Source organism: Temnothorax curvispinosus, unplaced genomic scaffold (assembly GCF_003070985.1).
Source record: "Temnothorax curvispinosus isolate PA1 unplaced genomic scaffold, ASM307098v1 QBEX01012135.1, whole genome shotgun sequence".
NCBI lineage: Eukaryota > Metazoa > Arthropoda > Insecta > Hymenoptera > Formicidae > Temnothorax > Temnothorax curvispinosus.
The window spans coordinates 207,050-230,502 of NW_020221915.1; the positions used below are offsets into that span (position 1 = coordinate 207,050).

A 23,453-nucleotide genomic window follows, 5' to 3' on the forward strand; every position below is an offset into this window, starting at 1 on the left:
TCCTCCTTTTATCTATTATTTATATATGATTTTAATAAAATATTTAATAAAATAATTATTTACTATTAAAAAGAAAGAAATACAAAAGTGTTGCAAAGTGTTACATATTACCCAACCATATAGGTATATAATATACCACATAATATAAAGTAATACATGGTTTAGTGTTTTGGTACTAATATTTATCCATATTTAAATTGTTAGATTACTTGTGTGTTTTCTTCCTCAATTTTAAACAATAATCATTATTTGACAAATTAATTATTATTGCAGAATTATGTATCGAAGGCATATATACACTATTTTGGAAATAAAGCAAATGCAAAAAACGCACGTAATGAAATAGAAAAATGATAAACATGTTTTCGTAATATCACAAGATATCATTCATGAATAGCAAAACGAGTATATTATAGTAGATAATAAAACCAAGCTATGAAAAAAAATCGACAATGGTGACAACGTCTGGTGAACAACTGGTAGAGATAACGTGACATACTTAATAATGAGAATCATACAGTTTTGTAACGTTTGCGCAAGGTGTGTCATTTGACACGAGCGCGGACATAGAATAACGTAGAAGCTATAAGCACTTCAATCGGAGCAGATCTATAAAAGGTGATAGAGAAAATGCCGCGCATCAGACCGTCGGGCCACCCACCTAAAGTCTGGCAATTAATTGAAATAATGGATAAAGATAAAAAGTCGTCGATCAAGTTCACAATTCAGGAAATTCCCGAGGACCGATACGAGGATGCGATTCAATATATGTGCACACACTTCTTAGCCGATGAACCGATCTGCCAATGTTTAAGTAAGTTTTTATCACATTTCCGATTATTTGATAGCTTTTTAATGACAAACATCTTTTTAACGACAATCTCATTCATCGTTCGCGGATTTAAGATAAAGGAAAAAGTAAAAGAAGATCTCGGAAAGATTATATTAGTCTTTTTAGAATAATCTTTATCCGACAACAAAAAAAAAACGATTGTCTTTAATTTATCATGATTTATCATGATCCGCATTGCGATTACTTTGTATTACTTTTTGGTCCATTTCATTTGCAGATGCGAAAAACGATCCTTTATTTGTACAAGACATAAGCGCGTTATGGCGCTTATCACTCGCACAAGGCATATCCATAGCCGCATTCATCGACAATCCCGATGGTGGGAAACCTATAATCGTCGCTATAAATGTTCTGGGTGTTGAAGTTAACAGTCAAAGAGGTAGCATTTCCCATTACCAGGTGAGATTAAGCTTCGTCAATAAACTTGATTGTTCTGTTCAAATTACCACTTTACTCTATCATACAACCAAGCACAAACATCAAAAGTAACATATACACCTTACAATGTGTTATATTGCATTTACGTTGTTGAGTAAGAAATTAGCAAGTAAAGTGCGTGTTACTTGGTGTTTGCTGAGAAGCAAATTTTATTACAGTGCTTATAAAATTATAATATTATATATAGTAACATAATTACAAGTTTTCTTGCTGTCCGAAAGTATATAGAGCATTCCTATGAAACCTTTCGTAAATGCGAAGTGGCGTAAAGCAAAAGCAGAGAATACTTGCGTGCAGTATCTATATAGCAGTATAATCATTTTTTGTTTTTTATTTTATTATACATTATTAAGTACTGTATTGTAACGGTATATATATATATATATATGATTACGTAACTAATTGTAAGAACTTCTAATTGACACTCGTTACAGTTTAAGTCAGAGAAATGCAAAAAGACGTTGGAAATCATATCTAATACAAAGAAGAAGGTGCTGTACAAACGTTTTGGATTTGACAAGTATCTATATGCTAATGGGCTTAGCACACATCCCGATTATCGAGGATACGGATTAGGCAAGAATATGCTGAAAATCAGGTATGACTTATGTTAGAACATTATCTCGCTCATGATAAATATGCAATAAGTTATCGATACTTTATGATTTCATAATTTAAAGTTCTTAAAGAAGGCTACATAAATCTTTTCAAAGTAGGTTTTCTGAAGAGTTTTATATCTAAATAATGCAAATTATTCATTCCTTATTCAGTTTTATAATTTTTCATTGTAATTATATATTGATAAAGTACTATAAAGTTTAATATTATAAAATATGGAATTTATATTTATCATATCGACAAGTTGGCATCATTGATACGCAAATTAATTTCTAATTTCTTATACTCAATTTCTATCAATTCATCCTGTCGTGTTAATCAATTTTACATTTATCAGTATCTCGTGTAACTTATTGTTAGTAAATCTCACCCTATAATAGAGAGCTTATTGGACCTATGTACGGCATCCCGACGACAGTCTCGGTGTTCACATCGATATTTTCGCAACAATCAGCAGCAAAAGCGGGATACGAAGAATATCTGACAAAAAACTTCTCCGACTTAGTGGACAAAGATGAAGAGGGGTATTTTTCCGGTACTGATGTCACATTGAAAATCATGGGTAAAAGATTGCTTTAATATGATCCGATGGTCGAGGCGACACGCAAGAATTACACAGTATATATATATTTAGAAAATTACGTGATTCACTTAATTTGTACCGTGGAGTAAGTCTTACAATTTCTACTGCGTACTGCTCAATATTCCTGATACGCATCGTGACGCATTGGAACGAATGACAATAAAGGGCGCCTTTTCGCCGCGTCGAGCACATCATTATCGACTTCTTGTCGAAACAGGGCAGGCGTAACTTCCGTTCCGATAAGTGCATTCGCTACATTCGGATGCACTTGGAATATATAGATGTTGCAATACAAAATTTTAATGACACACCTTCCGTGCATACGCGGCGAAATGCGGGTTGCACATTACGCGCCGGAACATGCACCGTAATACCATGCCGTTCGCGTGGCCAGAATTTAAGATTACGGTCTTCATTTACGATGTACCAAAAAAAAAAGAAATCTAGATTAAAAACCTTGCGAAATAATATATATTAATCCCCTGCGAGATAATAAATGCTAGATTATTATAATCTTCCTAAGTTTGATGCGAAGAGCAGTGGAAGAAAATGATTACATTTTATCTGAAAAATAAAGCTGCTGTAACTACACTTTTTAACGACTCAGCAGCCTTATAGTCTATTTTTTAAATATTACATCACAAATAATAGAAATATTACCTTCTTATCGATATACATTTTTTTTAGCTCAGCAAATTGCGCGTCGAATAATCGGTCTTGAAACAGTCTCAAGCTAAAGCCAAAATAGTACACGTAATTAAATTAATAATTAATTTAATAATCATGATATATGCTAAATAAGCATCTTTTAGAAACAAAATGTAAAAAATTTATTGCTAAAATAAATTGCGAAGAAATGTATACGCAAAAATATTATTAATAGGCACAAAGATCCAGCCCGATCGTAGAAGGTATATTTCTATTATTTGTGTTATTTTCATAAACAGCCAAATTTTATTATTGTTATTATATATATATCTATACTTTTTAGTAATGTAAAATAAAATGTATACAGAAAATGCATGTGCAGAAATAAGTGCCTTTGTATCATAAGCGATGGCAAAAAAATATCATTTCATCGCATCGCGCCTAACAAACTGCCACAGAATTATATGGAATTTGAGACAAATGCTACTTACTTCATCAAAAAAATGGAATAATTGTGAAATGGAATAATATACTTAATTAAAAACTACATCGATGTTTACTCGATGGGGATTACGAGAATTTTGTTCAAATTTAGTGACGTATCTATAGTTGCATGAGAACTTAATGCCAATAAATAAAGCAAGTTAAACTTAAATAGCAAGTTTGTTGTACACCTTTGACCTAATATTAAAACGAAGAATCCATTGACATTTCAAATTGTTAAATAAGTGTAATGATAGAGCATTAATTATAATTTTGTTATCTCGCGTTAATTAAAACCCCATAAAGGTCAAGTAAAAATTATTTCATTTTCTATGCTAGGCAATAATTGATGCAAATCAAGAAGCAATGTGAAATATATCAAATCGGTGAAATTAATTGTATTTAAATTGCAAAATTTTCCTATTTGTCAATAATAAGTAATAAAAAGATCAATACATATTATGTGAAGCACAATTATATAATATTAAACTGAAACAAAAGAAAGTGAAAAGAAGCGAGAAAAAATAATGAGTACCGGAAATTCTGTATATAATAATGGACTTTCTATAATTTCTACAGACAGTCTGCAACACTTTTTAGTAAGTCAAATATTTGTTTATTGGAGCTGTTCAATTGAAATATTTATATAGCAAACACTGACGAACTTGCGTGTAATTGTATCGGCATATTTGCCGTTTCTGAATAAATATATACTTGTTACGCCAACAAGTGGTCGGATTTTATTGAGCTTATCGTTATCTCTCTCAATTCCGATTAGTTTGCTTTAATTCCAGTCAATTTCGATCAGTTGCAATTAATTTCAATGATTTTAACTCTCACCCGTTATCGCGAAATCTTGTTTAGCGTTAATTAACTTCACGGATTATCGAGGATTATTCTTGTAACCTATTCAAGCCCAATGTCCCGGAAACAACCAACTGTTCATACGCATGATCGTTTATACGTCTCGTTATTGCAATTTGAATAAGTGTAATGCAAATGTGATACGTTTCTAATCATTTCGATTATTGTTCAAAATAATGAATATATAATAATTTACATAGCTATTTGCTCCAAAGAAAATTTTATTTAAAAATATGTAAAAAACGCTATACACATATATATATTTATATATATAATATACGCATAGTATATTCTTGTATTATAGTCGATTTCTTCTTATTATCAATATCGTTAAAGCGATTAGAATATAATGTTAGGGTCTGAAAAATATAGGATCTGAGACAATGTTAAATTTATTGACAGAATTTATCAAGATACTGGGCTAATTATAGATCTTACAATATTTTCTTACAATACTTTTAAAATCAGAGATTAAATATCATGCTTTTATATACTTTATTTAATACAAAATTAGAATGACTTTTTATTCTAACGCTGGTTTACCATTGTATTGCATTGCTTTTAAATAATTAAATTTGCTTGAATGGAAATAATTTTATTGGAAAATTGTACATTAATTTTGTATATAAATTTTTCCCCTCTCTCCCATCTCTCTCTCTCTTTTTTTCTCTCTCTCTCTCTCTCTCTTTCTTTCTCATTTCTCTCTCTCTCATTTCTCATTTTCTCTTAATCAGCAAGCCTCGTAATCGTTAAAAGCTAACGTCATGTCGTATTATTAATACCTTACGGAGGTGTATATTGTTTTATTGTCCGGGGGTAAATTTGCGAGTCTCTCGACACGTGCGCGAGCGTGGGCGCGTGCGAACACGACGCCGCGTCCGCGTCGGACCGGTGATTCCTTCTCTCGGGCCGGCGCTTGGTTGGACGCGCCTTCAGTTCAGTCGCGTTCCGCGCGTCGTACGAGCGAGTGTGTCTTTACTCGCATTCTTTCCGTTGGTCCATTTCTACCCTTTTACCTATCCGTTTGTCCGAATACGATACGTGACGAAATGCAAGTTTGAGACCAAAAAGACTGAAGAACAAAATAAACGTATGAAACACGAGCTGCGTAATCGTCAGTAGAATGCCCCTCGGAACAGCGTTAAAAACTGATTTTCAGAAAGAAACTACATCGATGCTCGGATCCGTCGATCGAGATCGCTCGAGAGAGCGATTTGATATCGCCGGTCGTTCGTTTCGTGTACATGTGCTGCGAAATAGATCGAGATCGACAGACAGTGTTTTTTGCGTTTAGCGGAGAGAAACGGGTTTTTTCCTCAGGTATGATCCACATCTCTCCCACGGACATTTATCGCGATGGATAAATTTTCCCGTGATTCGCACTGAGGCGAATCTATCTAATGCCGGTCGATTTTTCGTGAGCATCTTCGCTAAGATAAATTTGGAGAAAACAATGTAACTTGTGACGGAATGATATTGAGATACTGTTAATGCCCGTGAGATCATTCTTCACCAGTGTTTCGCGTAGGGATTCTTTTCTCCCTCATGAGGGTGAATGCCTCGCTTTTCGATCGTAACGCTACTTTCCGGGCGATTAGGATCAGTGCGGTAATGGAAGTAAAGTTAATGTATTACGATAAAAGTAAGACTAATACTATCGTCAACAGGTATTTTATTCTCATTAGGTATAATTTTTCACACTGTAAATATATATATATTTTTAAAAATAAAAAGAAATACATATATCTTTTTTATATATCGACTAGAATGCCAGATTTGAAGAACAAGTTAATTTTATTACAATAAACTGATAATTAATTAGTAATTAGTTAATCTATTCATTGATAATTGAAATCTGGAAATATATTAATACAATACTATGAATTAAAAAGCTAATTACATTAAACCTCTAATATCTTTGTTCAATTATCCAATATTACTTTGTCCGTAAAAAAATTAATTTTGCAATAATTGGTTTTAACTTTTAACTTCTAATCAATTAAATAAAATAATTAATACCTTCTTGTATTACTTTTATTTAAGAGAAATTTTAGGACATTAGTTATTTTTCTCGTCAATTTTGCGTACATAATCTAGTTATTTTACCAATTACAATTCATATTACAAATTCATAGAGACGTGCAATTCATCCTCTCAGATTCTCTTTTGTTTGCAATCTGAATTTATCATTGATTTTAAAGTGTCGATGATAGATTTTGAAATCGGTCGTAAATTCAGATTGAAAACAAAAGAGGAATAACAAATCCATAGAGAGCAATTTAATTTTAAAGTCTGCATGGTGTCCAAGTTTGCTTTACAAGTGTATATTTTTTTAGAACAAAAGAGGTGAGTGACGGTACTCCTCTTTTGTCTTTATTCTTGTCTCAATGCAATAAATTTACGATTTGAAATAACTATAGACTAAAAATACGCATGTACATATATGTTTCTCTTAATTTTTACATCACGAGGAAAATATTTTTATTTATCAAATGTGTATCTCTTTTACATTAGAGATTTCACATTACCAAAGACATCGAAAATCGAGGTTCAAAATTAAAAGAAAGCGATATTAATTCTTGATTGACATGCAACAGTGTTACAGAACGCCGTCTCTGTTCCATTTTTTTACGTTTTTGTTTGTCTTTTAATCTGAAACCAGTATCCCCATTTACTTTCTACGTAATAATACTTTAAGTAATTTTCTTTTGCAAATAATCGCAAGTCATGTCAATTAAAGGAAAGAAGTGCGGCACGTTAAGGAATTAAAAAGGAAGAGGAGAAAAATTATGAAAAACGCAGTCATCCTTCGCTTTGAACTTCCAATAATAATCTCTTCGTAAATCGCTTCAATTAACGACTGCATTATGTTATTGGTCCTTTGCCATCGATGTCGTGCGTCCCTTTGAACATATAGATCGTGATGTGTATATCGTGAGTTATGCGATTGCGTCGCTACACGGGAGATCAAAGAGAAACCATCCATCGTCAATATTATCTTTTTAGAATCAACAGCTCGTAATACCTTGTAACATCCTTTACTTGCGGCGATTAGAAAAAGCCCGGACACTTCGGATTCGCGCGGTGAGTTACTCCTTCGATATATCCGGTATCTCAAAAGAGCTTCAGAGAGCAAGTCTTCGAGTACATCGATAGGTTACTTAACTAAAAGTGTAATATGATCAAGACTATTTTCTGCTGTAATTACCGCGCTAATAATAGTAACAGAAAGTAGAACATACACTTCCCTATTTTAATAGAATATATACTTTCCTACTTAAAAATAATAAAGAATAAAATATATATACACTTTCTACATATCACCCGACATTCTCTATTTCTTGGAATTTCCTGAAAGGAATAAAATTATAGATATACTTGAATATTAATTTTTGACTCTTGTATGTAACAGACGATTTTTTAAAATAAATCTTTTTTGAGATAACTGAGTTTGAAAAATGCGAAATTAAGAAGAAATGTGTAGCAACATTTTCGTGAAAAATTTCTTTTCTTTTTACAGAATCTGGAGCAAGCGTATTAAAATCGACGACATGTATTAGATTCACATTAAAAACAAAAAAGAACAACCTGAGATTTAGTTAATTAAATTTTTTCTTAAAGACAATTGAATTGTAAAATAAGCTCTAAAAAGATAATAAAATAACTGGATGTCTTAAAATTTTATTTGGGTAAAAATAATGCAAGTATATATAGTATTACACAGATATTAATTATTATATATAAATTTAATTACAGCAAATAAATAGTGTAAAAAATAACACAATTACATAAAATAATTTCAGAAGTTATATAATCGTATACAAGAGAGTTTACAATTTAATAATTTTTAGTACCGTTTTTATTCTGAGATACGTAAAAATTAATCATAGCTTTATTAATCCTAGCTTTACTTTCCATATTTTCGTTGTTTTAAAATATCTATTTTGAAATCAAAACATATATATTCAAAAATTTATTTTATTTTTTAAAGGTAGTACTGTTGATGACACATAAAATATTTTTATGTAACACACTCGTGTGAAAACGGAGATAAATCGCGAACAACTAGATGCGTTAGTAAATTCGGCTAAAGATAAAGCGACTGTTTCAATGAACCCTGCGAAAAATATTGCCCGTATTCTGCCGGAGAGAACAGTACAACCGGTCCTAAAAATTCACGTCAGCATCAGAAGCGTTTGCGCATCACGGCATTCCAGCAGCGTTGCATGTCCATTCTTTTTCCAACAATAATGTCACAAGACGCAATTTTGTTGAAAAATAAGTCACTAGAAATATTTTCTTCGCCTTTCTTTCTTGCAAAACAGAGTAGCATGAATACCTGTGCAGTAAAATGTCGAGACAGAAAATTTTCCCTGGGAAGATCTCCCAATCTCACAATGTTAAACGAATAATTGTGTTTCACGTGAATCGTTGATTCGTGTAGCTACTTAGAACATGCATATATGCTCGAGTATCAAGCTTTGCTTGGTGGATGTTAATCCTATTTTGTTGGAATGTATCAATAAAATTCGTCACTTGTTAATTATGTTTTAAGGGCTCATGGATTTCTTTTATGATATTAGGTTTAATATTATAAGATTTGATATTAAATGCAATTTATAGAAAAGATACTTATAAATTTGGTTTACGTGTAATTAACACATACATACATACATACATACAGATTTTATACAAATATATGTATTAACATAATTATTTAACATATTAACATAGTTAATTTATTGCTATAAATTACATAGAGCTTTTTTCTATTATATTGCAGCTCTAATGTCAAATTATCAAATATATAAATCTCTTGCAGAAAAATAAACTTTATTATCATGATTTTTTATAGGACTTAGTATTTTAACTTTAAGATACTCCAGCTGTGTTAAATCTGTATAGAAATACAGTGTATCAAAGTTACTTAGTATCAAATTGACGTGTTATACATATATGTACATGCTGCTCGTATTTAACTTTGATATTAGATACAATGTAAGTAAGCGAAATTATGTTTGATGAAACGTAGTAGGCTTAACGTGTTGAACATGAAACGATTAAAACTAATCTTTCGCTGAACACACCGTTATAGCACATGAAAGATAGAAATTGCAATCGGTATATAGTTTCCTGGGAGTTTAGACCTCGACAAACATCTAAAATTGATCTCTATATTTATGTTTGTAACAACTCAACGTGATGATATATCTAGTCTAAAATATAAGTCGCTTTTACCGAGACTCTATCTTCCTACTGTTTAGTTATACCTCGTGATGATATAGATATTGATTGTAATATTAATAGCACATACAATAGCTTTTTATATAACTTTACAAGTGCGTATTCTTAAATCCTATTTTTTTCTTTCAAATCTGTTTTATTTATTATTATTTATATTTCACAAGACATATGTTACGTTTCAAGTATATATCCACACTATTTTTGTATTAATTACAAATAAATCGCAACGAACGATATATTTATTAGTTTTTATTAGATCTACTTTTTATCGTTGCTAAAAGTACAACGTCATCGAAAACAAATTATGTACATTCTCAATTATATTATCCTCGCCCTATAAATACGACATTTATCAATATCGCACAAGGGTTAAAAGAAACACAATAATGAGTGAAATTTTTACCAAATACAATAAAAAATTTCTCAGTTAGATTTCCGATGATATTCATTCCGTCAGTCTACGAGTTTTACGTTACGATCCATACGAGCATCGACAAAAATTCATGCAGTTGTTTCGTTTTTTAATTAATACATTCTCTAATTAATTAGTAATAATCATCGTATGTTTCCGATTGCATCGAATGTTCTTGTAAATTAACAACATGCGTCCAAATTATTAACGAACGTCCGCACGTGCTAACATAAATAATAATAATTCTATTTTTCGTGATGTAAAAACAATCGCGCGCCAAACTTTCATCCTAGGGATAATACAAGGGGAAGAGGAGGAACAATCTGATACAGGCCGCGTTCAAGAAATTATTTTTGGTCCCGGGAGAGTAGTAATCCTTTGCTCGTTACGCGCTTCACTACCCCTCCTCGGTTAGTGAAGCGCGTAACGGGCAAACTCCTGTCTCATTCGTGTCGGGAAACGCGAACGGTTTTCGATTTACATTTCAGAACTTCTCAAAAGTTGCTTCGTCGGCGTGATTGCTATTATATGTCGATGCGCTCGACAAAGGTATGACAAATATCCGCGGAGCACGTTCATATTGGAATTAATTATCAACTTGGGGACAACAGTTTGTTTATAACAACGCTCGATTGTTTACGCGAAACGTAATTGAACGCCAAAAATTAATCGACTCGTTTTGAGCAAGCGGAGACATTGAGAAAGTAGAGAGATTCGTTACAAAATCGATACAAAATAAAAGAAGTAGCTAATATTAACGTCTCCTGCGCGTAATCTGCTCTGCTTGATAAAGCCATTTTGTCATGCTTCATATTTAAAAGCCGGAATGAATTTTGCCCTGCATGCAAAAACGCCTTTATAATGATTTTAACATTTTAATTAACAATGTTCGTTATCCAATTAGTTGTCCATATTTTGCTTGAGACATAAAAGATTCATATAAAATGGAATAAAAGAATTCTATAATTATTTGAATTAATTTGGAATTAAAATCTAAGTCTTCTAATTTTGTTAACTTAATAAATGTACATTTATATTTTAAAAAATTGTAAAATTTTAATATATAATTTATAAAGTTACAATTCAAAGATAAAAATTTCAAAGCATGTAGCAGATGTCTTTTAAGGAGCATGTCTTTCAAGATTTACCTAAAAAAGACTCCATTTTCAATCTCTTTCCGATCTAAAGTATTGTAAAAATGCGAGTAGCTCTAATCTCTCTTCGGTTTTCTTTCTTTTTATTATGGTACCGAGCGACGTAAACGTACGCGTTAATGTGCCCCGGAAATACACGAAATGTATCACATGGCGCGCCAAGATTTAGTGCCAGCGGATAATCAAAGCAAACGAGCAGTCACCTAGAAACAAATGTTCCCTCGAGATCTGTTTCGAAAATATATAAAATAGAAACGTCGCGAGGAAAATTTCTAATTAATTAATAGCCAACCGCACGTGTCTACCAGTTTCTCGTATTCGAAATGAAATGACACGCTAGTCGGCCGAACCACTAAATTAAATAGCACCGCGGAAAACGTATCTTCTACGTCCCGGACTATAATACACCGCAATTTTCAAACATCACTTAATTTACTCATATAATGGCAGTTGTTTATATGCAAATTTATATGTAAATTTAAATTTAGTGTTAATTTATATGAAAATTTCAAGAAGCTTTTTATAACACATAGCATTGATATTATTAACAATAAATTTATATTGTGTTTTTTTTTCCCAAAAATTTCTTGCATCTAAACAATTTATTTCTTGTATTACAACAAAATGTTAAAAAATGTACAATTTGATATACAAAAATGGAAACAAACGCGGTTATTCAATTTATTGAATTGAATTGAATATTCAACATGTATCACAATTTAATAATTACTTAATGGCGGAGTAAAATTCTGTTTATATATCTCCTTAAAAGGCAATTCAATGCACATTATTATTAAATTATTATTATTAAAATTATTATTAAATTTACATTGTGCGCTTTCCGCAAAGCACATTATAGTGTTATAAAAGCAATTATTTATAGGATAAAGTTCATTCTAATAACGTTTACAGAAATGACAAGAACATTTAAATTGTTACGTCAAACAGCGAAGCAGAGAATTGTTTGTATTACTACACAAACGACCGTCCTGCGGCCAATTTAATCAGCTTGCTCATGGTAAAAGACAAAATTACCGGAAGAAATTTATGTTCCGTCTGTCAAAGCGATGCTTGGCGACACAAAAGACTTTGCTTAATATCCGTTAGCACAATGGCTGTTTGTCCAACTGTCAACTCGTGTTGCTACTAATATGCGCGCGGTAATTCATCGCGACATCATAGGAGATGTATCATTGGGCGGGGTTGGCATATTCGCCAACTTCTAGAGAGCCGGATCAAAACAAGCCGCAACGTTCGTTCGTTCGTGAACGAGCGAGAAATTGACCACGCGTTTCTCGATGGCGTACAAACGAGCGACATCGGATTTCCCGTCAAGTCATCCCGTCCTATACGAAAACGGAACGAAAAGCAAAAATCGGAGTTGTAATTCTTCCGCGCGGCGAATTTCTTGAGCGGAAAATATCGTAGCGCACAGCTCTTGGCGCACAACGAGGCGATCCGAGCGTAAATTTTCGCGGTATCGATTTCCTTGTCTATTTTTCTTGGCCGCTATTTCCGCGATACGATCAGCGCGATTAGGAACTAGGCTGATCGTTAAATACGGTCTTGTTTTTACTTAGAAGCTACATAGACGAAAAGACATTTAATGCAATACAATATATGTATACGATGTCCTGAAATTGTGTTAACTTTTATTGCATTATTATAAGTTGCGCTAACATATTTGAATTTCATAAGTATTTATATAAGTATCAACATTTTTATCGCAGTGTTTTTAATTTGTACATTGCTTTCGAAAAAAATATATGAAAATAGTTTGACTTTTTAATAATTAATTAGATATTTATAACAATTATTATTTAAATGGTAAAAATAATTATTACCAAATTGCAAATTTTCTAAGAATAAATTATTCAATTTCCTTAAAAATGTAATATATATTGCGTATGATTTCTATAATTAAAATATCTGGTTGATATTTTTCCACTCTGGTTGATTTTCTTCCACTCGGCTTTTTTTCGTACAATGATATATGTATTCATTATTTATAATTTATCTCTCGATAATCGATTTTACTTGTAATGTTTTAATTGCTGCTTTTATTATTATTTTAAAAACAAGGTTATACATAATCTGCAGTAAACATTTATTTTTTTTTGCAACTTCAACTGTGAATATTCAAAGTTATACTATCTCTTGACACATGGACTTAACACATTTACGTCATTCACATATGAATGACACTCAATTTCATGTAAAACTTTCTAGAAGCCAAACGCATTTACTTTCACAATTTACTTTTTTCTGCAATAAAATATTGAATAACAAGTCTTCTTACGAAAATTTGGTGTCATTTATATATGAACGACGTGCGATATAAATTAATGTGTTAAAATGTATTATCCTTAAAAAATAAACTTTAATTAGACAAATATATACAAGATAGTTAAGTAAAATGTCAAACATCAAACATTATTAATGTTTGATGTAAAGTTAAAGTTGAAGCTGTTAATTACTATTTACAATTAAAAACGACCTACGATATTATTCGAATTCTTTTTCGTCTAAATGGACGGAATTTATTTATTATCTAATGCAATTTCTTTATATCAGGTAAATAAAGTTTGGATTCCCTTGGACGGCCATTGGATGCATCTTTCATGCAGAAAGAAATGAACTATCCTCTTTTAGAACTTAAGAACTCGGCCCACCAGTGAACGCAATCAAATAATGTTAAATTTCGTGCAGCGATGGTATCCGCGCGGGAACACACGCGTCTTTCCTCCCGCTTCGAACATGCTCGAACTGAATCGTTCAATTGTTCCTTCAAATATTCCTAGCGCATCGAGTGAGTCGCGGGAGATCAGAAACGGGACGTTGCGGATTTCTCTGTACTCTTTTAAGTGCTTCGTGTCCCAGGATAACTAACGGAAGACACAAGTTCAAGTCATTGCGAGAGTGTCTCAAACACGAGGCCGGCCAGCATTTAGCCGACGACACGATGACCCTTTCACGGCAAACACGCGGAGCAAAAACCTGAGCGGCAGATCGTGTGGATATTGTCGATCGGAACGACCATGTCCGGGGACGCGAACCAAGCGCGGACCGACGATTGGAATCTGACGGCCGGTTTCGATCTGGTGAGCGCCGGAGAATTGGGGAACGTCACCGACGAGCTCTATCCCTTGCCGGATTACATCAACGTCACATCGCTGCCGGACGTCAATACAACGGAGGAGATTGACTCGTTTTACTTCTACGAGGTGAGTAGAGCTTCCAAAACTTTTTCGGTTTTATTTTTTGCGTTCTGCCTGGCGAATGCGCGGAAAATGGAGATACTGACAATAGAGATTGCGCGTATAGTGATTCCTTTTATATGATTTTATAATTCGTCGTGCGAAAGATTTGTGACAAGCACGTGTGGATAAATATTTGTTATCAAATTTTTAAATATTTACGTATAAAATATATATTGCTCTTCAAAACTTTGACGTATAAATTACTCCAATAAAATAATTATGAATATTTGAATCTATATTAAATTTCTTTGCTTCATTCTTTAATTTAAGGATTTCTAAAATATTATTATTTTATTGCTCCAATTTAATATCTTTTTCTAATAACCAAGTAAGAAGTAGCTTTTGGGTGTTTTTATTAACTTCGTATATTGCAATTTAATTGCAGTTTTTAAATTTTATATATATATATATATATATATTTTACACATACACATACGAAATGTTGGCATAAAATTTAAATCGAAATACACCTAACTTTCTTTTTACGCGGTAGGTACGTTCCGCGTAAGAAGAAATCGTGTTATTTGAAGAAATGACGTAAAAAAATAAAACCCTTTTCGATTGAAAGTGCATGTGCCATGTGTATGATTTCTGATCTTATAAAAGAGAGAAATATGCGCACACTATTTTGTATTAAAAGCTACTTACATCAGAGTTCAAAGAGAATAACAGTGAGCGAATAATGTATTAATGATATTCGAATCATGATTGACAATATTATTTATCAATTTACAAAGAGTGTCAGTCTCATTCCTATCAAATAATCTAATATGTCTTGTTTAGTAAGATCACGTTAATTCGACGTTATCGATTGACATATGCTTCCTCTATAGGTATCTGTGTGTTGAATCGAGCTGCTGCAATATTAGTCCGTATAGGATGTTACTCGCTCTTTTAACATGATAAAATAGGGGGACACGTGTCCGATTAATAAATTTTCATTAATTCATTATTAGGAATTAAAATTAAGGTCTGTATATATGTATACACGAAAGATTATACATACATTTTTCAAAAAAACCGTGTTATTTAGAAAAACCGCGTAAAAAGAATTGGGTAAAAAAAAAAACATACAAAAAACTGCGTAAAAAGAGAGTGTGTATGATTTTTTGTGAATATTTAGCCTTACAGTGGGCGTATATGGCAATGCAATAATAGAGCTATTCAAGGCATGAAACATCGTTTTTTATATCAATAAAAAAAATTCTTTTTATGTATATTTCTCAATGGATTTGCTGCTGACATATATTGTTTACTATAAAAATAAACAAAACACATGCACTCGTTTTATAGATAATGTTATATAAAATGTTATCGGGCGGTTTGAATCACAAGGCAGGTAGATTGTACAATAAAATACGATTGTGTGTATTTGCAATCACATTTTTGCTTTTAGCAAAATTGTTCTCGCCTGTAGTCCAGGCAACGTAAACATCATTTCGCACAAAAGCATCTTCTCTTTAAACCTGGAGAGTGTTTAAATTATAATGCAAACCATGCTAAGACGTGTCTTGGAAAATAAGTGTTAAAAAATTGAATTCTAAATGTCATTTTATACGTTTCATTACCGTATTCTATTCAAAATATTCACAAACAATTTTTCTCATTTACGAGCATCGCGTTCGCGTAACGAATTCATATTACAAAACTTCGCCGTTTCTTTTTTTCTCACGCGCGTCAGAACGCGCGCGGAGAAAGAGCGCGCGACAACTTTAGTTGCGACACTTTTCAAAGAAGCGTGATGGAAAATCCCGATAAACTTTAAAACTGCTTCTTATTTTTGCATGCTCCCCTTGTAGCGCACGACCGCACACGGGAGCGACGATTGTTTCTCCCTTTTCTTCTTATAGTTTTCGCTCTTACAATTAGAACCGTTAACACACGCACGGCATTCTTCGCGCGTGTGGTATAGGCTGACAATGAGAATATTGGAGTATACCGTTCTTAATTAGCGAACAAAAGCGCTCGCATAAAGCGCAGAATATTTCGCGATGCAATTCAAATTGTTATGCAATTCGTCATCATTATGCAATGCGCTTGTCTGCATCTTCCAGTTATCGCAAGAAAGAAAACCAGAAGAGAAAAAAAAGGAGAGAGCGAAGAAACACGACAATGACCGTAAACATCGCGAGTAATGAATATTCTAAAGCCACTTATAAAATGAAGATTACGCGTTGTGAGATTGTGTGCGGGGACTGCTTTATAATACATATGTAATTCCTTGTTTTACACAAAATGTTTATTTAACGCAATTTGGAAGAAAGCTCTTTGGATTGAATTAAATTGCAGGTAATTATACATGCAATTTCCTTCTTGCCTGTTAATTTACAACGAGATATTGCTCGGAGCTCGGATAGCGACGCGCGCGCTGTCGCTCTCAGGAAGGAGAGAGTTGGTTTTGTGCACAAAACGCCAGCAGTGAATCTCATCAGGAACGATCGCTCCCGCATGCATGTGTGATCAAAGTAACTCCTACAATAACTTACTTTATTTTTTAATTAAGAGACATACAATCAAAAAGAATACTTTAGCCTTTATTATCCTTCCATTTATATCGAACGCGTATATGGGTCTTGTTTTTATTTTTCGTTCTCTCAATATTCTTAAATTAGATTGTTCTACTTTGCTTTTACATTTCCGCAAATGTTTGTTGTTGCAAAAACGTGTGTGTATGAGTGTATACGAGTGTGTAAATGTATGTGAACGTTCGCAGTATATTGAGCTCGGGTCCGTGAGCTTTCTAAGCTCAAATGACTGCGTGCAGATCAGTCATTCCTGCGGAAGATAATTACGCGGCATCATCTTATCGGCATCTGTATAGATCGTGTTCCTTATCAACGATAAGATAAAGTTAGATGTCGGGAAAATGTCATAGAGCTTGCGCTCTCACGGCGCGACTGGTTGACAGTTATTGCTCGCTTTTCAGTCGCAAATCGAGAACCTAATCTATATCCGTGCCGTGGCCGCGCATATACAGGGGCATCGTGAAGGGGAAGAGAAAGAGAAACAGAGATGAAACGTACTCTCTCCGTCCTTTGTGCCTATTACTTTGCGTCTGACAAAACTATCGCTGTTATTGGCACTCTTGTTAGATAAAAGCTCCATTCACAATTTAGCCTCCAAGTAGTCATTTAATCTATGAAGCAAAATAAAGAAAGGATAAGAGCAAATAAAATTAATGATAAAAATAGAGATATGTATTTCCATCGGAAATAGAAACAAAATCACTAAAAAATTAGGAAAAAACCAAGCATGATATCGTATTATTTTAAATATAAGTCTCAATATTTTTCTTAAAAATTCCAGATATTTTGGATAAAAATATTAACTTTTTTTTATTGTGTTAATCGCGCAGAAAAAGAGAAAGAATTATAATCGTGCTTTCTATGATCACATGGTGGTCTATGGTGGTCTTTACACACGAGATTTTCCTCGTGTTGGTACCTCCGTTATTTGTCTCTCTTTCGCAGTCGCGTATAGGACGCATCCTGAAGCCGGTGTATTGCGCGCATTGAAAGCATGACGACGACGACGACGACGACGACGACGGCGGCGCGCGGCGTCGGTGGCGGTGGCGACGGAGGTTCCCTTCTCTCGCGATTGCAGAAACCACGCCGGAGGAACTCGCTTATTTTTACTAGGAATGCGCCTCGGGCTGCCTCGGGGAAAGAAAAAAAACTTGGCGGAGAGAAAAAGAAAGGGAGAGAGAGGGGGGTCGCTGACACGATGCTGGAAACAGGCGTCTGATAAAATTAAGCCGCCACAGAGCATGCGAGCAGCAAATTTTTTTTCCAATCTCTTTTCCTTTTTTCTTTTCTCGAAGAGCTGCCTATTTTCCACGCGAGATAATTGACGTAACGAGAACGACGATTGCATCCGTACGTCCATAAAAAATATTAAAATTTCTAATTGAAATTTTTCGCGCAACGCTATAGAACTATATTTACGCTGAAACGTTCAACATCTATATGCTCGATATACTTTGCATGGTTTTTCATCTGATCTCAGCTGGCATTTCTATTTCCGTCATTTAGTGCCAGCCCGTTCTTATCTTCTTTCTGTATCTCCACTTTATTTATAGATTCATTGATGAACGGGATAGCTGAATTTTCCCGAATAAAAATTTTTTCTTGACACGTCAATAGTGTCCTTCGTGTACGAAGTATAATAATAACTGTAAGTTACTGAAACTCTATACACAGGGGATGAGTTTTTAAGCGCAAGAAGACTAGTTTTTCTTTTAATTTTTAAGCTAATTTTACTTTAACGAGAATCTTATTCCTTAGTTAATTGTTTTACCTTGTGTTTTACTTTTGTAGACGCCTTGTCGGTTATTTAATTTCATTTCTCTTACTAGAAATTGCAATTTGAGGTTTGCGATTAGTTAGATTATAGATATATTTAAGTGCGAGAAAATGAAAACATTTAAATGCCAAAGAGATTCTAAATTGATCAAAGAACTTACGGCTATTCGATAGAGGGAACATCCCGTGCAGCGTTGTCTCGGTGGTCATCCAATTTACGCCTATCCGGTTTCTCTCGCGAACGTGTACGAATTTAACTGCATTTACTGTCGGTATAAGCTGCATTGTATGCAGCTGCGTTGTCGGTTAAGCTTATTTGAGCGCATCTGCACCATGTTACGGAACAATACCTGTTTCGCCGCACTTCGTGCATTCTTCAAAGACTACCGAACATTAGCTAACATTGCTTTCTCATTAACGTCCGTGGCATATTACGTCTACCCATCGATTGCGCATCTTTTCTACAAATATAGAATTAATAAATTCCGAGTCGATCTCCAAACTGACAGATCCTTTTCCAAGTCACGATACGTTAGGCGCGAAAGTTACGCAAAGTGACTATAACATATATAGTGATACTCCACATTGACGTGACAGAGAGTCAGTTCACTCGAACGTAATATCATAAAGAACGTAGCGACTTTTCTGCTCCCTTATATGATAATCGATGGCTATAACGCAAACGAAACTTTCCTCGTCGCAGTAACTCGTGTTGCTCATAAAAGCTAGCATCTTCCGCGAGTATGATTGAACGTTACGGGCCGTCATGCATACTTGTTGCGACCGCGAACGGTCGGCTCGGTCACGGCGATACGCGATACCTGCAGTGCAGCACGAAAATGCGAGGAGGCCGCAAACCGGGTAAAAAATGTATAATAACGCGCGGCATACAACTTAATCGCAGATTCGCCGCGGAGCGTTGCGAAGAGATACGCGGGCTCGATTTTGCGGACCCCGAGAGAAAGCGATGCGACGAGTTAGCCCTCGAAATTGCTTCGCAGAAAAATACTCTCGTGCTTCGTAATAGCGGCAAACGGACACACAATGCGGAGCCAAGAGAACTCTCACGAGAAAGTCCCGTCTCGATAAAGTGGTCTCACGATTATCCTCGTCGACGCAAAGGATGTCCTGGCGGCAGCGGCGATTAGCCGTCGCGACGCTTTGGCTCGTTCGTTTCTGCGATTTATCGGATCGAATTGACTTCTGTAAAATATCAGTCGAGACGAGGAATTTGACAGTATTTGTACGAGCCTGACTATCCGCAAATTTCGACAAACTCTTCCCTGATTCAAGTAATAATTAAACATTTTACAGACTTCTCATCTTGCATTTCTTCTAAATTTAATACGATGTCCGTTCGAATGCGAATAATGCACTTGCACCAAAGTGCCTCGCTCCGATCTTATTTTGAACGATTATGTCTCGAATAATGACACATATTTGAAAGGTAACATTAAGAAAATTATCGTTCTTTGGTGCTTGCCGTACATACATGGGCACGCACATGGCACGTAACGAGTAAAACTGGCAATTATTCGACGTTATCATTCCAGAGATAAAATCGGAGCCTCTTTTTCGCGTGGACGCGTACTTAAAATCGAAGTTTCTCTTCCGGCGTGCGCGCTTAAGAGCGCCGCGCCGCTTGTCGTTCGAACGTACGAAAAAGTGCGGCTGCCCGATGATGGCGCTTGCGTTTAACGTTATATTAGGAGCGCGTATATAAGTGAAATTTCTTCTTAAACGAATGCAACGGAGAAAAAAGCTACCCCCCCCCCCCCGCGTGACATTCCGCGGTCGTGCTTGTCGTAATTGCAGGCGGAACGGGCGGCGTAACAAGTTGCGCGCGGGGTCGCGCGTCATGAAAAACAGCCTCGTAAAAATCATGTTCCCATTAGAGCGCGCGGCTCGTTCTCTTGATAAATTTTACGGTAGACGTACGACTTGGCACGTACCTCCGTCTCGCGAAGAAAGTTATTTCCACGGCCGTATTTCATGCCGGGGTAGAGCAACGTTCCTCCGTCGTGTATATCGACTATACATTCTGTCCCGATCGCGGCAAGTATTTCGGCTATTTGATAAACCAGAAACCGCCGATGTTGTGATTTATGATACTCTTCGAGGGCCGATCGTTACGATCGTTAGAGCGATTAGAGTAACCCCATGATAAAATTCTCGCCAAGACACGTGCATCCAAAAAGAAAGTGCTTTTAATTCAGCGAAGCTTATTTTGGACACGATTTTCTTGTAATTATTGAGTTAAACTAATAGCATCACATTAATGATTTATTCCAGGTTACTCCGACTGAAATAGAGTTTGTCTACGTCTTATTGCTATAAACTTGTAGTCGAACGTTCGAAATATTTATTTCGAATTTTTTCGCATATCATTATTATACGTTAAAAGGCAATGTAAAGAATTGTTGATAGCGTTTTGTTGTTATAATTGTATATAATGGCAAAGTTCGTAGATTGAAATTTTTATTGCACCAGCACAGATGCAGTTCTCTTTTTATCTTTTTTCGCGGATAGAAATAATATTAACAAAGTTCTCGCGGAAATTAAACCAAAACAATGCGGTTGTGTTTCGCTGCTTTTATCTATTCGCAGTTTACACGATCAGTTGAACTTTTATAAGACCGGCTCCTTTTTTGAACAACCTTTTTAGTTTTAGTGCTAAAACATTTTTGTCCTTGTCAGTGGATTGAACTACGAAAAAGACGGCGCCACTCCAGCTCCTAATATCATTTAGGCTTCCGGTCTCGGAGAGGTTATAATTGCGACTATACGCAGTCAATTACCCTATTCTGACGATTACACTTGCCGTTTTCATGTTCCTCCATTCGACAGCCACTTTGCCGAGTAGATGGCGAAATTAATTACAACCCGGATGCTGTGCCTTTTAATTAAGTGTCACGAAGCGGCGCAGATCATTAAGATTAGATGTTCTGTTCGTCTATCTCTATTCTCGACGAAATGTACCGTTTGCACATAGTATACGTCGAATGCAATCAAACATGCAAAAATAAATCAATTTTTACATTTTTGATATTTTTATTCAAAATATTCGAGTAAGATAATATCAATTTTTTCGATCTTTTTTAACAGCTTAATTTATTACATTCCATGATATTTTGACATTTTTAGTACGCAATCAATAAATTGAATGGTTCAGATATATCAACCTTATATTTTAATTAAAAATTATTAAATAAAACGGGAGATATTATACTACTTATATATAATATATTAAAGCATAAAACACAAAGTATAGATGCTGTTCTTTTCCATATTTCATTTGAGTAATAAAATAAAGATATTTTTTATGTAACCTTAAACTCTTTTAACGGTTCTCTCCTTTCTTTATATATTTTTTATATAATTTATTATAAGTTATTGTAATTAATTCTTTATATTAATTCCAATATAATTAAAAATATCTTAATTATATATTATATCTTAAATTATATACATTAAAATATATTAGAAATATAAAGATACTAATGTTTACTTGGAACGATGGAATAAAAGATATATTTTTAATATATAATATTAAATAAATATATATAATTTACGAACCTTTCAACACTTAATCCATATCTTCACTAATTTTTGTACGTTTGTGATAAAAGAATCGGATATTCTATAAATTTTTTTAAGATTTATCAATTTATGAGAGATTACTTATTAACATATTATATTGCCGTGAATAAATATTACATATAATTTGCCATTAATTAATCGTACAAGAGTTTCTTTCTACATTTTAAATGTTGTTTTGAACGATAGAAATCAAGCAGAAGCATTTGCACTAAGTTCATTGCGATAATATAAGCCACATGTAATAATTTTTTATCATTTACGTGTGCAAGTAAGTATGTATTGTTCGTTAATAAATCGATATTGCCGCATTAACATTTCAAGGAGAAGAATAAAAATGCGCACGATAACACACGCTGCGTTTTGCGATTGTAATTCTGCGTTAAAGTTCGACTTTTGAATAAAACATTAGTTAAAAAATTGTAAAACAATAAGCGTTCATGGTTGAATAAATTCGAAATGAAGAGACATTGCGAAGAAAAATTGTATTTAAGCAGAAAATTATAATGGACTTTAAAAATGCTTAATTATTATTACATATGTAGAATTATGTTAATAATTGCACACAATTTTTGTGCCACGTATTGATTCGTTTCTTCGCGATATGTGTGTCGATTTAGTGCATCATAAGAGAACTCAGAAATATATTATTTCGAATAAGCTTTTTTTATCAAGAATGCAATTTTATTTATAATTTTTAAAATGCTTGTTGATGATATAACCCGCTGTTTCCTCATTTCTGCTTTTTCAACTAACCCCTTCCTTTCCGCAGGCGCAAACTCGAAACGATCATTGAGATAATCACTTGAAAATTAATTAGGTATGCATTCGGATGATGACGCTTACATTTCCCCGAACGAAAATTGTTACGTTGCCGTGGTGAAGGTAACTGACCATTAATCAGTGTCAGAATTTTCGCAATAAATTACCGTAACGAGTTATATTCATCTCAGTTTACTTGATGCTTTAAATCATCAGAGCTCAGGAACTTTTTC

General features: G+C 34.0%; 2 protein-coding genes across 8 annotated transcripts in view; both read left to right on the forward strand.

Moving 5' to 3' along the window:
* Positions 1-551: 551 nt before the first annotated feature.
* LOC112462258 lies at positions 552-4,352 on the forward strand. Its single transcript, XM_025027939.1, has 4 exons — positions 552-814; positions 1,071-1,252; positions 1,726-1,889; positions 2,290-4,352. Exons 1-4 carry the CDS (start codon positions 631-633, stop codon positions 2,486-2,488), a joined length of 729 nt encoding a protein of 242 aa, XP_024883707.1. The 5' UTR covers positions 552-630; the 3' UTR covers positions 2,489-4,352.
* A 1,091-nt stretch (positions 4,353-5,443) lies between these two features.
* Positions 5,444-23,453, forward strand: part of LOC112462259 (cardioacceleratory peptide receptor-like) — a 67,704-nt gene continuing 49,694 nt past the window's right edge. For 2 of the 7 annotated variants that reach the window (XM_025027940.1, XM_025027946.1), the window contains exons 1-2: positions 5,444-6,154; positions 13,872-14,521. In XM_025027940.1, the coding sequence (XP_024883708.1) occupies positions 14,336-14,521 (186 nt within the window). In that variant the 5' untranslated portion in view covers positions 5,444-6,154; positions 13,872-14,335. Of the gene's footprint in view, positions 6,173-10,670; positions 10,693-13,871; positions 14,522-23,453 lie in introns of those variants that run through there. The other 5 variants (XM_025027941.1, XM_025027942.1, XM_025027943.1 and 2 more) reach the window with 5 other exon arrangements.